Genomic DNA, 17,128 nt, shown 5'->3' with positions numbered 1-17,128 from the left:
GTGTAACTGAATTTCTTTTGACATGGCTCATAATGTTGATGACTTTCGACGTAAATGCGCTTGCATTACGTGAAGCAGTTCTCAACATGCGCTTTCGTACATGCTCCGTACATACTCAGTACGGTTAACTTGGATTTCATGTTCCGGGTGAATACCGGTTGTTTTGGAGCAGGCTTATTTAGTTAAAGTTTATGAAATAAACACGTAAATTAATGTCAAGACCAAACAAAATAAGCAACATCTAGAGAATGCAAGGGGCGTTCCTCCTACTCGTGTTAGTGCCTCAACATGACTACATTCGTGAAAGAAAAACAATGAACTCAAACGCATGTTCGTTCAATGTTGTCAACTAAAACCCTGATTAATTTTAGCCAATTTTTCCTCAATTTTCCGGAACAATTTTCATGAAAATTTAAATATCCGGAATTCCTGGAAAATCCGGAGGACTTTCCTCACTGTACCATCCATCATTTGTGTCATGTTGGTTTGACCTGACTGATTCAGGTACATGCTCTGACTAGAGCAGTGATCTCCAACCTTCTCCGAGGCACATATTTTACAATTGAAAAATATCACGGCACAGCAACAAACAAAAATGTCACAAAAAGTGTATTCATTCATTTCTGTATGTACTTCCTGTCATCTAATAGAAGACATTCATTTGTTGTGTTTGTCACTATGCCTCATTGGCATAAATAGATGAACAAAGATACAGTACTCATTCTAAATGTAATTTTCTGAGCAATTAGTAGACAAATACGCACAGTAAATGAACAAGTCATTTAAATAGAGACATTGCTCTATCTTGAGATCAGATCAGTTATATATATATTTCTTAAACTTGTCAATTGGTCATCAGCCCCAAAAATCCTGATCATGTAAAGTCTAAAAACAAGTCAAGTTATTTGCCAGTGCAGTAAGAGAATGACACTTGGAAAGATTTCTTGAAATTAGAAAAACATAACAGCTCTCGAAAAGAGAGAAAAACCTTAAAATAGGTGGTGAAATACTAATTCCAAGAACGACAAATATTATACTGTACATTAAACTAATTTGTAAATTATGTTTTGAAAGCTTGTTTTACTCAAAGTAAGGTAAAAGACCTACTAACGAGACCAACTCATCAAGATGTTTCAGCCTTATTCACAAATTGAGGCGCTCTCATTGTTTGTGTCATGAGCGGTGTGTGGGGATTACCCCCAGCATGTGACAAGAACTAGGACAAAGCGTGAACCAAAAGAGGAGACAGCCAAACAGGATATTAAATGCACATATTAGCCACCAAGATTCAGCACGTTGTTAGCCACACTCTTGCCAGCAAGATGACAAAAGCTGCCCACATGAAGACCCTCTTGTAAGAAAGGCAATATTTGCCATCGACCCAGCAGTATTAGGGGCTGGCTCACTTTCATGTGACTGGGCCAGCACATAAAACAGTATGAATTGAGCAAATCTACAACTACAGTGTGTTTAAGGCATAATCCTTTGGGTACTTAAAGAAAGCATTACACATATGTTATGAAGACACATGGGAACCGTTTAACAAAGTGCAAAAAAAGAAAAATAACCATGTTAAATGCGCCTCTGTTAAAGTACATGCAAAACCAGCAGGAGGCAGTGATGCGATTTGGAAGAGTGTACAACACAGTATAGCAATAAACCACCAGGTGGCACTAGAGGATAACATATCATCAGCCTGTTCAATTGTGGGTCATCCATTATTTTGCCCATTTCACATACAAAAGGCACGGCCACAAGAAATACATTTAGATTTCCTGCTTGTGGACTCTTAAATCTGCTGTATTTTTACAATCACGAAATAAATGTTTCTATTTCCACCAACATAGAACGCGAAATGAGTATAACTTACGGAGCACAGGTGGGGCAGGAACCGCTCTATGTCACTTAAATCTATGCGGTCATCATCCTCAAACATGTTTTTGCTCATTCTGAAATAGTACAAATACAATGGATAATATCAGGGATCACATCAAGGAGCAAATAGGAATATGAAATATTAAAAACATGCACAACCACATTTGGAACACAAAATGGCAGATCGTACCCCTCTCTGTCAATGTGCGGCAGGTGCTTTGGCATGGCTCTTGTGTGTTTCCTGTGGAAGTGGCTGAAGTCTAACTTCTCTGGCTGCACATCCCAACCTGTACCCCTGTAAATCATATAGAAACATGATAATTATAAATCACGCCGATTTTATCGGCCTGATTGGATTAGCCAATAATTGGTATATTTATTTTGCAGATCGGCCCATCAGTTTTTAAGTCATAAATCTCCGATCCGATCAATGCAGTCATTGATCGGCTCAGAGAAAGGCATTACTGTCGCGCAAAGTATACTTGAACTCAGAAGCTAGTTTATTTTTATATAGTAGTATTTATATTTGTTGTGTCTTTTGACGTGATACTGTAAATATCTGATAGGCAAATGTATTTTTAAAAAAAAACATGCCGGCACCAAGGGAGAGAGAAGAGGGCTGAGAGATGACACGTCCCCAGGACAGGACATTCATGTACGGTTTGCTTAAGGTATGTTCACAATTTTAATACGATACAGCTAACAAGCCATCAACAAAATGTCAAGTAGCCTACCAAGCTAGTGCTAGCACTCGTGGCTGTGTGTAAAAGTGCTGTGGTTCTAAATGGCGCTGACAATACTGGCAATATTCCAAACTAGGAAGTGTCAGTGTGACAAAGCCCCATTTTCCACAAAATGTTCTGTATGAACAGTACCGACAGAAAATGAAGGGACAGAGCTGACATGGCCTCTTTTATCCAGTCGGTAAAACCCAGCATTTTTAAGGCTTTATCATGTTGCTGTTAGGTATTCTGACGCAGAATTGAAGAACAAAGCTGAGCTGACTATCACTTTTGTTCGCAGTATTATAGCTGTAACTGTTATGACGCCTCTTTTTGCAGTAGTGTAGTGATGCCTAAATCAGGAGCAGGTAGGGTGAGGATGAGCAGCAAAGCATGTACCCGCATGAGTCCATTGTGTTAGCCGCCCATATGTCTGTGCCCAGGATATCGAAGGAGACATCTTTGTTACCATTCTACGATCAAACAGCAGAAAGGGGTAAACCAACCACAACATATATAGTCAGTACATGACGTCATGTAAGTTAATAATCACAGACATGGCATGATTTAACTGGTACCTTTGCAGAAAACTGGTTGTTTCGACCCCTGCTGCCAGATCGAGACCCAGAACCCGGTCTGGACCCGGAACTGGGTCTTGACTCTGAACTGCCATTACTGCTATGCTCCCACTCATCCTGCAAACACAAGGGAAGAAAAAACAATGTTTCTGTTTAATCTGGCGAGTGGGGAGAAGGCCAATTGCCACCCTACAGAACACGCACTTACTGGCTTTGAGGAACTTCTCTCCTGTGAGGAGGTCCAGCTGCCATCTTTGTAGTCACTGCAGTTGTCTGTCCACTGGAAGAAAGAAACAACTTGGATGATGCTCTAGTTTGGATGATACAATGTACTGCTGGTATGTTATGTATGGGGGGGTGGGGTGGAATTTATACAGGGGGAAAAAGGATAAGTTTAAGTTGAGAACATCAAGTCTATGCAAGATGTCAACAAATCCCATAAAACTTCAGCTAAGTGAACATCTAAAGAATTCTTAAAAAAAATAAAGTAGTTTTTTTGTAGCTTCTTCATGTATACACATCTATGGCTCCCCCCCCAAAAAAAAATTCAACGTAATAATTTCGAGATATGTAATGACCTCGCTACCCTTGATCTACGTTGATGAGCCCTGACATGTCAAACAGCTTGAATCTGCATCTGCCAGGTTGTTATGACATTCTCTCCATTTCATTAAGTTAATATTTAATGGGCTTTAAATAATCAGGGTTTTTGGGGCCGATCAGCGAGATTAGGAAAAACCAAAACCCATCACTGATCTGATCACACGGTGGAGCAATGACTCTATTTAAATGATCTGTTAATTTACTGTACATACATGTATATGCAATTGCCCCAAAAATATTTCCAACAAATAAAGTATCTTTACTCATCTATTTACTGTATGCCAGTGAGGCATAGCGACAGACAGAACAAATGAATGGACTTCTATTAGATGGCAGTAAGTACCTACAGCAATTAATATACCGGTAAACCCTTTCCGACCTGTCAATCACTCGTACAATAATAGGCAATCAGATAGCCGCATTGTTTTAACCCCTGGATTGACACGCCCCTCTTGCCATATTGTCCCACAAGCAATGCTGATTGTCAGTAGCGTGCGCTTGGAAAAGTTAATGTTACAAAGAAAATGGTCCTCAGATGCACTTGGGGAACGTGCAAATCTCATGAAAGTTATCTTGCTAGTGACAAGGGGCCCGGTTGATTAGTTTTCCAAAGCCTAAAACACAGTTGATGAAGTATCTACGATGGATTAAGGCTTGCGGAAGACCGGACTTACATCTAAATGTGCACAATATCAACAAACACAAGGCTGTATGTTTGAAGGTAAGTGAGGGAGAAGTATCTTCTCTGAGTTTGACTGAATTATTATCAGTGCTTTATACATTGCAGGAGAACAACTTTCACTTTGTTAGTGTATCAATGACCTGCTGAATGAAGTGTGAAATTTTTTTATGCAGAAGAGTCAGGTTTGTGATACGTAAATGCCCGAAGTCATGCAAGAGAAATGTCTATTTGCCCATTTGTATCACATCGGACTTTTAAGACAGAGCACTGGGTTTGATTACGAGCCAAGTCAAACTTTTTCATCTGGTGATGACAGTACTGGCTGACTTAATCACCATTGTTTAAATGTAGAAAATCAAACCTAACTCACCTATAAAGACTACAGGGTGTTGAAATACTTATTTTCCTCACTGTAGTTGCATTGATTGTAGTCATATTTATATTATACGTGACCTCTTTGTTGTTGTTACCCACCCACTCAACTCGGCTGAATAGCGAAATGGCATTTCCTGGTATAAAACAACCGCATATAAGCCACTGCAGAGACATAAAATACACGCCATAAACTATATGTACTGTCCATCCCGTATTTTATAAGAATACTTATTAGGGTTATAGGCTGAATTTGTGCTTACTGAATGTGGCTTCAGTGGATGGAGTGGTGAGGCTTCAGCTAATTGTCACCAGCAGCAATTTTCATTCACGTGGGTGGAGTGAGAGACAAGCTCAGGATGGCCACCTCGTTTGTGTTTTGGTGGGCTCATGTTCTCTATTTGGGGTCAGCGATCCAGCCCTTGGTGCATGGTGCTTTGCTACGCAGTGATTTGTACATACTAGGGTGGGAACCCATCTCGCTCGCACCGAAACAGCACCAACACGACAGCCTGATGATCCTTGTAAGCGGCGACGAGAGCTCTGGCCCTCACTCCCGCTGCATTGCGAGAAGCAGCGGTGGAGGGTACTACTGCGCAATGAAACTCAGGGGAAGCGCTCTCTCATCGTCCCAAAGAGGACTGGTGTTGTGGGAAGTTGTGTGACACGTGTGACAGCCCAGGTGCTCGTCTAAGTAAGTAGCTAAATTTGAGGCACAGTTCACAATTCACAGGTACAATTGATGTGAGTCGCTGCCCAAGATGTGAGATTGGCGATGTGAGTAACATGGGAGAGGAGACTTTTTTCAGCTTGTCTTTTGTTACAAATCATATGAATGCCGGCGGCCAGACATGAGTTTGGGCTCGATATTGAAGGCACTATAGTTGCATTGGAAGTTCCAAATATAGTTACAGTAAGGGCTGTTGTCAAACACAAGATACTGTACATAATTATAAGACTGAATTTGAATGCGTGTTTACGGAGTGTATAAACAACACCCACAATGCATTAGAGTCAAAACTACTAGTCAAATGTCAGGCCAAAAAGACCGACTTGAGTAGCTTGATAAAGGACATTTTTGGCATTTCCACCAAACAATCAATCAATCAAAATGAAATAGTAAAACAGTGTTACAAGAGGAGCTTGACTCAATTTAGCATTGCTAAAGACCAGTACGACCGATTAAAAAGTACTTCCATAATAATTTTTACACTTCTGCTTATATAGTGATATACACAGTTACCGTGAACGGACTCATTTTATATTGTGATATGAATTTTTGGTCAAAACGCCCAGCCGTGCAATGTACAAAATTGGTAAAAGTACGTACAAAAGTTTGCCTACACCAGAATCCGATGTTGACAGTTAAGTCACTGCCATTCATCAGTGAAATAATGACCTAACCTGTGGCACCTTCCTGCCGTCGTCCAGGTCCAGGTCCAAATCTCCGTCGACCTTGTCTCCGAGCAGCCCTTGCACCTGGTACTCCAGCACATAGCTGTCAATGAAGCGCTCCAGTTCTTCGATCTCCTGCGAGCGCGTGCTGCCAGCCTCAGATGACGCCGATGCCACTGATGAGTTCTCCATGAGAACCGAAGCAGCAATCCCGGGTGGGCGTTGAGGTGGAGAAGCGCAGGAGGAAAGTGACCTATGCGGGGGGGAAAAAATGAGCGGGCTGAGTCGGTATCAGCAGGATGTCATATTCCCTATGAGCGCAACATAACGGCTAAGGTCTCACCTCATGATCTTACTGCTGTCAATGAGCATCCATACACGAACCATCATTTCACAATAGCCTTGATGGGATCTTAAAACTACATTAAAGCCATCAAGCACCCCTGTGCTACTGTCAACATCCTCACTTGCCTCTTGGTTTGTTGCACCCTTTTCCCCGCCACTTCATCTCCCTTACTGTCAGGATTGTTGTGTGTGATCACCTGACCCCCCTTTGCTACTAAGCTCCTTTACATCACCGCTTTGATCAGTAGCCATGCAAAGAGGATTTATCCCCATGGAGCAGGCAGAATGCTCTATACCGAGGCCAGGCGATTCGCTGAGGAGTCCTCAGTATTTGCTTGACTTTAGTCCTAGTAATGATGAGGACTACGCTGAGGACAACACCAAGAACTATAGGCAGTGCTTTGTTTTTTTTTTTAAACAGTAAGTATTCAATAACGAGGGCCAAAAAGTCTCAATCCCGGAATAATGGAGAGGACTTGCATTACAGGTCCACGGAATATTTGACTCACTTCCACATCATAAAAAATAACCTGAAGTACGGTGCCCCTAAGGGGCCACCACTGGTGAGTGAGGAAGTGGTCTCATCATTTGGGTTACTTACGTGATCAATATTTTCATTGACTGTATTGACAGCCAAGTCAGATGGGCTTGACATGTACCCTAGAAAAACTGATGCAGGACAAAGTGCCCCAAACTGAAAATGATCTGCCCCTGATTTCATTTTGGGAATATTTACAACATTTTAAAATTGTACTGCAAAACAGCTCCAACAGACTTGTCTGGTATCCTAGATGTACACTGTTACATAACAAGCAGACATAAAGAAGCATAAGCCTGGAGCTAAAACAGTGGGAATGCCAGTCTGGGTTCCCACCACATACAGCGAGGATGGCTAATACATCTAATCTGGTCTACTACAGACTGGCTGTTTTAACAGTCTCACACAGCAGGTTTACACCGACTTTGTCTTTTTATATTTCCGAGCGCAGGGTCACAACGAGGGCTATCGCTGCTTATTGAACAACAGCGACCTGTACCAACTTCAGTTAGTATATCAAGATATGATCCGTTCATCAAGCGGATTTCTTGCTTAAATGTAACACTAAAAAAAGTCAAAAATGGTAGCGGTGTAGTGATGTGCTCTCAATGAAGAATGTCAACATGACTCAGTCCTGGGCCATTGCCTACATCTGGTTCCGGATGCCAAACTTCTTGCTGGGTTGACCCCCCCCCCCACCCCCCTCCATATTATTTGGTCTTCCTTTATCTCTCTTTCCTTGTAGAATCCACTCTAGGGCCAGACATCCTGTTTTCTCTTGGTTTCCAGTGTGTGTGTCCTCTATTACCAGATCTATTTTTTGATTTGAGTTCCCTGAATGTCTTTTGTCTTTTCTTGCAAAGTTCTACATGAGCATTTTTGTCAAACTCTCTGCTGTACAGTATATTTATCCCAGGCATCCATTCATAAATGTCAGAGGGCTTTGTTGTTGTTTTTTTAGTCACTGTTTTAGTGATACACCATGTCTTATGGGCATGAAAAAAGAACAAATTTTATGATTGTGTTTTGCTCACATTCAGATCGAACTACAGGATTTTAGCCGCAATATTGGCCAGATTAGCTATCGCGAGACGTTTTCCAGATCGGAACTGAAATAATTGGCTAGGAACAACAAAGCTTATAGTAGTGTGACACAATCCACGACAACAATTTGGCCCAACCATAGCCCTAGAATGTCAAAATCAAAAGTCTAGCATGTTCGATTTTTTAATCTTCCACGTAGTATGAAAGACAACTCTCTGACACCACATCTTGACATTGACAAATAGAATTGCCTATTGTGAATTTTTAGCGTTACAATTATTGAAACATATACACAAACGTTTAACGAAACTTTAGAGCATGGGTGTCAAACTCATATTTGTCACGGGCCACATTTTACTTGGGGTTTCCCTCAGAGGGCCATTATGACTGTGAAACCATAAAAATCTTTAACTGCCTCATTATATTTACACAAGAAATTTATGAACTAGTTTTTGAATCAGAAATCAAGGGTAATTGGTTTTCCCACTATTGTTGTTTGGTAACACAAAAATGCTTGTAATAGCGCAACGTTATCATTTACGACATGACAATTTGAAATTTTGGGACAGATTTGAACCAAAATCATGGAGGTTAATACCGCGGGCCACATAAAATCATGCGGATCTGGCCCCCAGGCCTTGAATTTGACACCAGTGCTTTAGAGCATGAATAGCCAGAATGCTGTCATATTTTCATACAACCATTAGTGCTACCACTGGTTTTCTAGGCTACATAACGTTTTGTTGCCTGCTTGCGAGCCGTATTGTATTTGAAGTACTGGCACATAAACATACCTCCAGCAATTTTTGAATGAATGTCCTCTCCCACACACCGGTGACGACCACCACAAGTTTACCCTCATTTTGTCCTCCTTCCCCGATACAATACATTAGCGTGATTCACGGAAACAGGATTATCCGGTCACGTTGACTGGTGACATTTTATGTTTCCACCCCTCTGACACTGTTTAAATTGACGAGATAAAGCCTAGTGATCATAAAATACAGGATAGATGTCGGGTCATGTAGTTTCCCACTGTCTGCTGAAGATATTGCAAGATTTTATGGCAGTAGTCTGATAAAATCTAATCGCGAATAACCACATTTGTCTTGTAATCTGATGAAAAGGTGCATCTTTTGAAAAGCATTTCATCCATATAAAGGCTATCCAGTCTTGATGTTTTTGTTTTATCCCAAGATCAACAAATTACATTCGGACATATATATACACATATATAGTTGTCTGTTGGCCAGCAACCAATTCCGGGTGTACCCCGTCTCCTGCCCGATGACAGCTGTGATAGGCTCCAGAACATCCGCGACCCTCGTGAGGTCAAGCGGCTCTGAAAATGGATGGATAGAATGGCAGTTATCAATGTTTACTGAGGGAGACCAATAGCAGGCAACAATTCAGACATTTTTGATTGGGGTGGGAGACATTGTTCAATTGTGATTATAGCCATATAAAAAAATGAATGGCATAAAGAGTTCAATCACTGTACGAAACCATCGATATACAAAATTTCAGGGATAAAAATGTACAATGAACTAGTTTGCAGAGTAAAAATATGTTGTCATGCAGCACAATAATGTACGTGGTTACCGCCTTAATTTTACCACAGCCTGGAAGTCCTATTTACTGTAATTGTGACTTTACTTAGTCGTGATTACAGAGGGATGTAACCTAAAGTTCAATTTCAGGTTACGGTGCTGATGTAGGAACAGAACGTTGTCATAAAATGAGGAAGTCCAGACTTTCACAACATATCCATTCATCCATCCATTCTTATCCTCATAAGGGCCGCGGGAGGTCTGGAGCCAGTCCTGGCTGCCATCAGGCAGGAGACAGGGTACACACCTGAACTGGTCACCAGCCAATCACAGACAACAGTTGCACTCACAATCACCCCTAGGGACAATTTAGTCTCCAATTAATGCATGTTTTTGGAAATTAAAATTTTGAAGTGAGTGATATGGGTGGCGTTGAGAATTGTAAACCGGGGTCACGGGAGGGAGTGGGGGTGCAGTTTGAAAACCACTAAGCGACAGTGAGAAATGGGCATGATAATCAATAAATTGAATGAAAATATTGGGTTGGTTGTGTGAAGCTAAGTAAGATGTGCATCTTGACTCAATAAAGTGTGACCCTTAGATGAAGATACAACTAAAGGCTGAAATTCTCAGCTAAGAATCAACTGTAAAACTTGTTTGAGATGTTTTGACGTGTGAATTGAATGAACTAAATACGTGAATAGGAAAAGAGCAGTCCACATGCACCTCATTGAGGCAAAAGGGCGCCGACATGTTTGTGTATGGGGATGCTTCCATAGGTTTGTGTTCACAATAGACTCATTGTCTCTTAGTGGCACAGTGGTGTTACGATGAGAGAACAGTGAGCATGTGCAAGCTTGTCAGTACCACTATCATGATTATGACACCGACTTTATAATGACATGTTGTATGCCATGTAGCGCACACCCGCAATCAAAACACAAAAGCTGTACCAAACATTACGCCTTTATAAAATAGTTTGGTTTGGCATTTATCAAAGCCAGCAGTTTTGGATTGTCACAATGACCCCGCAAATCACACCAAAGACCAAAGCTAAGACTATATCAATTAACGTGGAGCTACAATAACATAAAAAAAACATGGTGTTGATCCGCCTTTTCCTTTTACACGGAATGCAGTGAAGTATAATATTGTTGCAACAACGTGGGAGTTCAAATTGCTACACGGCATCCTTCAAGCTGATAATTTGATGACAATTAGGTAGCATATAAAGACTAAAGTTGGATGTTTTGGAGACAAGGTTCAAGAGAGCAGACTTCGATGGTTTGGACATGTTCAGAGGCGAAAGAGTGAGTATATTGGTAGAAGGGTGCTGAGGATAGAGCTGCCAGGTAAAAGAGCGAGAGAAAGACCAAAGAGAAGGTTGATGGATGTTGTGAGGGAAGACATGATGACAGTTGGGGTTAGAGGGGAAGATGCAGGAGATAGGCTATGATGGAAAAAGATGACACGCTGTGGCGACCCCTAATGGGACAAGCCGAAAGGAAAAGAAGAAGATGATGATAAAGACTTCATTAATAGACTGGAGAAGGGTAAAAACTTCACACCCCTTTCACACCTTTCTGGTAATCTCTGAGATATACGATCGGTCACACCTGTTTGTGTTACAGCCCTGATACTAACTCCAAAGCTTAAAATATTGCTTAACATTTCTGGGTTGATGCACACTTTTCTTTAATAAGAAGAATTTAATATTTAAAATATAACATAACCTTTTACTTCCGTAGTGGGGATATGTGTATCCTTTCAGCAGCAATAGTGGATACTCATCCGCCATGACAAGATTAATTCAACAAATACATGAAAATAAATATTGAAGCCATGATTTATTAATGATGACAGAGTCATTATATATTGTTCAATTGAACAATATGGCGAATTATTTTTTATCCTGTCCCAGACAAGCTTCCAAATTGTCTTGGTCACATGAGACCAGAGAATCTTATTTCTCACAATCTTAGAGTCCTTCGGGGTTTTGTTTTTTTTTTTTTTAAACTCATTTAATGCTGTTTCTCAAATTGGGAGAGGCGGCTGCCCTCCATTTTTGACCATTTGACGATGGGACTTCGTCATCTTTGTTTTTTTTGCTTTAAAGCTGCCAGTATATATCCATTTTCTCATGACCAAAATTGTTTAGCACGCCACCTCACCACATGGGCTATGGGAAATGGAAGGCTGGCTTGCTCGACCTGCAGCCAAAGATCTGATAAAAGCCACTCCTGCCATCAAGTGTCGATTTATCATACTGAAACCATTCCCAAAGCCTTGATACTAACCAAGGAGCTGTGCAAAGCCCTTTATTACAAATTTAAATAAAAAACAGAAAAAGTAACTATATGTCAGTGGCACTAACTGATGGGGTTTTTGCAAACATAATTTTACGTATGTGCCAATAACTGAGTTAAAACTCCATGCGGACTTGCATGTGTCTTTCACTGAGGCGAGGTTTCCGCCGGACCACTCTGTGATAAAGTCCTAAATGGTGGAGGGCTGCACTGGTGGTTGACTTGTTAGAACTTTCTCACATCTACCAACTGCATCTCTGGAGCTCCGCCACAGTGATCTTTGGGATCTTCGTTACTTCTCTTACCAAGGCTCTTTCCCTCTATCCCGATGACTCAGTTTGGCTGGCTGGCTGGCCAGCTCTAGGAAGGGTTGTGGAAGTCCCAAAGGTCTTCCAATTAAGGATTATGGAGGCCACTCTGATCTTGGGAACATTAAGCGCAGCAGATTTTTTTTCGTTATTTCGGCCAAACCTGTGTCTTGCCAAAATTCTATCACTGCGCTCTTCAGGCAGTTCCTTTGACCTCATGATTCTCATTTGCTCTGACATGCACTTGGAGGAAAGGCTTTCTATAGAGAGGGATGTGACTTTCCTAAACAGGTCGAACCAGTATAATCAAACACAGCTGGAGTCCATTGAAGGTATAGAACCATCTCTCTGAATATTTATGATCGTGTCATATTTCAGTTTCTTTTGGAATAAATCGGAATATATTTAAACAATTCATTTTTTTCTGTCAGTATTGGATGCTGTGTGTACATTAGTGAAAAAAAAACATTTTAGCAAATAACTGCAATATAACAGGCTGAAACTTTTAAGAGGTGTAAATACTTTCCATACCCACTGTATGTGTGTCTGTTATGTGGAACACATGCACACATCTTCAAGTGGTGACATTTTAACAATGGCGCCACACTCAAGTGAACTTTTAGCTCTAGCCCTTAGCTTGCTACCTTGTTAAAGTATTGGGTAGCAACTGAAACAAACAGTTAACTTTCTCTTAAGTGTCCCAGTTGCGCTTGTGTTGCAAATGCCGTTCTGCCACCGGCTTGCTGACTCCGGAGCGGCACAGCCTGTGTTACCACAGCAATGAAAAGGATTATTCATTTTATTTTGTCTGCCGCAGTTAAATGATAGTGACAGAACAATATCAGGTCTGATATTTAGCATTTTTGTGCATTTCGGCATTTGTCTTTTTTTTAGTCAGGTGAAAATTTAATACTAAGTTGCTTTTCTCTGTTGCATCTGCAGCTAGCCTCATCTGTGACATCTTTCTCGAACATAACATTGTACCGTCCAAAACACCACCTGATTGCGTCCACTTGCACAGCCACGGCAAGGGTAATGGCCAATCAGTGAGCAGTAAAATCCCTCCAATGCATGCACAACAATCTCAGTCCAGCACACACAGGACAGAGAAGAGAATGCGCGCACACACACACACACACACCACACACACACACACAGTTATATGCACGCTCTCTCACCTCTAAATTGGCTATTGGTGTGAATGAAGGGTCGTTATTCCATGTGCCATTTGACAAACGTTAGGAAATGCATACAGTTGAAGCCAAAGTTTACATACATTGTGCAAAAACACATTTCATGTTATTCTCAGTCTGAAGTCAAATGAGACTAAACCTCTCATGTTTCAGGTCAGTCATCATCCCAAAATTATGTAATCTTGTGAAATGCCACCATAATGAGAAAGAGAATTTTTCCATTATTTTATCTGTGGTCAAAAGTTTATGTACGTTTCCTTAGTGTTGAGTCGTATTTCCTTTGAACTGCATGATTTGGGTCAAACGTTTTGGGTAACCTTCCACAAGCGTCTAACAGTGTGTGTGTGTTTCTTTCGGCTTGTCCCTTTCGGGGTCGCCATAGCGTGTCATCTCAGATGAACGCATTTATATGTTTGGCACAATTTTTACGCCGGATGCCCTTCCTGACGCAACCCTTCTCAGGGAGTGGAGGCCCCAGTGGGATAAGAACCCCCAACCCCTGGTTTACCAAACCAGTGCTCTAACCACTGCTGGAATCCTGGCCTGTTCCTCACGATGGTGTAACTGAGTCAGGTTTGTCGGTTGCCTTGCTCACACCCACCTTTTCAGATTTGCCCACAAATATTCGATTACTTGATGGGATTCTGATCAGAATCAGCTTTATTGATCAGGTATGTAACAACACGAGGAAGTTGTCTCCAGTAGTTGGTGCTCCCCTAGTAGGGCATACGGGTTGAGTACGAAGAAAAATAAGACAGCCGATCGACAGGAAACATTTTTTTCCTTATAAGATTAGATTTATAGACTTATAAGATATTATACTTCTCACATTTAGAGCAGTTAAGAGTTCCCATGAGATCGATAGTCCAGTACAATGACAAATGGTCAAAGAGCGTATACAGTTTAAAGTGATGAGTCATGCGATAGTCTATCGCAGGGGTGCTCAAACCGTCGATCGCGATCGTCTTGGTTGATCACGGGATGGTGTGCTGTTTTAAAACATTTCTGATACCTCGCTCAGGAGTTCGGTATCAAATTTTAATAGGATCGTTGGAGATAGGCACTCACAAATGAAGACAAGACACACTTCTGGCTACCAACAATTGGCACTTTATTGGTCCCACACAGAAATGGTAACACAAGCACATCTTTTAAATATGGAAAAACACCACAATAAAATTATTCATACTTCATTCCACTCTTGATGTTTTTCCATATTTAAAAGATGTTTCGCAATAGCGTCGTATATTTTGACGCTATTGCGAAACATCTTTTAAATATGGAAAAACACCAAAATAAAATTATTCATACTTCATTCCACTCTTAATGTTTTTCCATATTTAAAAGATGTTTCGCAATAGCGTCAAAATATACGACGCTATTGCGAAACATCTTTTAAATATGGAAAAACACCACAATAAAATTATTCATACTTCATTCCACTCTTGATGTTTTTCCATATTTAAAAGATGTTTCGCAATAGCGTCGTATATGTTTCGCAATAGCTTCGTATATGTTCGCAATAGCTTTGTATAACCTAAAAGATGTTCGCAATAGCTCTGTATAACCAGCGAAATCATAAAAGGATGTTTCAACATAACATATGAGGTAATTGGCCAAACCCCTCCTTCCGCACACGCTTAGAGTATAAAAGGAGAACTTTGGATACTCTCGGTAGAGTCTGCTGCGGGTTGCGTACGGACGCCTAGCCGGTATTGAAGCTGCTCTACCTGGAGTGTTGGCTCTCCCTCCTATTGGCGCACGGTAAGAGCTGGATATTCTTCGAAGAGCTGGTTGGATATTACTTAGCTTCATACCACGTGATTTGTGCTTGTGCTTGTGTTACTATTTCTGTGTGGGACCAATAAAGTGCCAATTGTTGGTAGCCAGAAGTGTGTCTTGTCTTCATTTCTGAGTGCCTATCTCCAACGATCCTATTAAAATTTGATACCGAACTCCTGAGCGGGGTATCAGAAATGTTTTAATGGCGCGCAAGAAAAGTAACAAAAGACCGCGTCGCATCGACCCAAAACAGGTCCGCTCTTTCGCTGTGGCACTCCAGGAAGACTGGGAGCCAGAGGGATGGAATGGCGACATATGGGGAGATGGCGACATGCAATATGGCGGGGAAATGAAACCTCAACCGCTGTACACACAACTTGGACATCTCCAAGTTAAACCCATCTCGCGGAGACGGGAGGAACAGCATGTTGTCTTGCCGTCTTTGAAGAACAGCGAGATGAGAATAATGTACCTATAGTTGATAGGGAAGGAAACCCTATAATGAGGCGAATAGAACAGCCTCAGCCGCCGCCCAGAATGACGATAACAAAAGAGGACTTCTCTCAGGAAGCGATAGCCCATTTAACATCAAAGTATCGACAAAAGCAGGGAGAACCAGCTTATTCTTGGCTCAGGCGGATGTATGAGGAAGGAGCTGACGCCATTGAGCTTGACTCAGAGTACTTTTCGCGATTTGGAGGATTGAGTTCAGATTCTCGAATGAATGCCATGTTTCGTGCAAACGGGAGAGCAATGGCGGCAGGTGATTCTTTTTCGCTATTTGCCTTGTATGCTATGACAGCGCAATCTGTGTATCCAACGTGGCATGATTGGCCCGAGATCAAAGGGCCTTGGGTAACCATCCGCGACGCAATTCACAGGATGGGGAGATTGTGTACGCGCGAGTCGATATCGCGAGCGGGTCATGCTTTTATTGATGAAACAGCAGTGCCAAAGGTGGTGCGTGATGCAATGATTCGAGACGCACCCCCCCACTACAGGTCGGGGAGACTTACCATTTTGTTAGGAGCCGTCGATAACAGCTTCAGTGACGTGAAAACGCGCTTGTTGGAGTTGGCGACTTTGGGAGATTGGGGAGACACAGTACATCAGCATCGCCCTGAGAATTACAGGTCCGAAAAAGATGGCAGACAACCGCGCGCGAAACCGCCCGAAGGCGGGAGTAGTAGGCGGGAAATGTGGAAAACACTCATTGCAGCGGGAGTACCGGTAGAAGAAATTGACGGGCTACCCACAAGTGCCTTGGCTGCAAGATGCAAACAAAGGGGATTGAAGGTAAGTTGCTTGAGCAGGAGATCAAAGGGAAAATCAGAAATTGCTCAGCTGGCCACTATCTTAAAGGGAATGATGACGCCGGCAGCTCAACCAACAGCCCCTCCCTTGGATGCATTTGAGGATGAAGAAGAGGAAGAGGAAGATACAGACTCAAGCGACGACATGCTAGTAGACACAAGAGGCCCCAGTTACGTGGCTGCCATCAGAAAAGGCAAGGCCAAGGGAAAAGGAAAGGGGAGAAGTAAAGATCGAAGGTCCAAAAGCTTGGATCTTCTTAGCTAGGATAGAGGTCAAACTCAGATAACCAGGCAGAACAAAACTTCACATCGATGGAACATAGGGGATATCTGGCCCCATGTTTCAATGGAAATATATTGGGCTAATTCGGTACAACGTGTATCTGCACTGGTTGATACAGGAGCGGAAGCCTCTTTAATTCACGGGAACCCTGACAAAATGAGGGGAGAAATAGTTCCATTGAGGGGCTTGGGAGGTCAAATTGTAAATGGGAAGGCAGTTACGTTGCCTTTAAAAATTGG

The 17,128-nt window shown here is 41.8% G+C and overlaps 1 protein-coding gene across 3 annotated transcripts in view; it reads right to left on the bottom strand.

Moving 5' to 3' along the window:
* ctif (CBP80/20-dependent translation initiation factor) overlaps positions 1 to 17,128 on the bottom strand; it is a 70,428-nt gene that overhangs the window by 48,849 nt on the left and 4,451 nt on the right. Inside the window, exons 1-7 of one of the 3 annotated variants that reach the window (XM_061801575.1) lie at positions 6,571 to 6,693; positions 6,237 to 6,480; positions 3,384 to 3,455; positions 3,176 to 3,292; positions 2,997 to 3,070; positions 2,066 to 2,170; positions 1,871 to 1,949 (exon numbers count right to left, since the gene is read on the bottom strand). In XM_061801575.1, the coding sequence (XP_061657559.1) occupies positions 1,871 to 1,949; positions 2,066 to 2,170; positions 2,997 to 3,070; positions 3,176 to 3,292; positions 3,384 to 3,455; positions 6,237 to 6,480; positions 6,571 to 6,617 (738 nt within the window). In that variant the 5' untranslated portion in view covers positions 6,618 to 6,693. Of the gene's footprint in view, positions 1 to 1,870; positions 1,950 to 2,065; positions 2,171 to 2,996; positions 3,071 to 3,175; positions 3,293 to 3,383; positions 3,456 to 6,236; positions 6,481 to 6,570; positions 6,694 to 17,128 lie in introns of those variants that run through there. The other 2 variants (XM_061801576.1, XM_061801577.1) reach the window with 2 other exon arrangements.

The sequence above is a fragment of the Syngnathoides biaculeatus genome, chromosome 17 (assembly GCF_019802595.1).
Source record: "Syngnathoides biaculeatus isolate LvHL_M chromosome 17, ASM1980259v1, whole genome shotgun sequence".
Lineage (NCBI taxonomy): Eukaryota > Metazoa > Chordata > Actinopteri > Syngnathiformes > Syngnathidae > Syngnathoides > Syngnathoides biaculeatus.
This window is presented reverse-complemented; position numbering and strand designations above follow the sequence as displayed.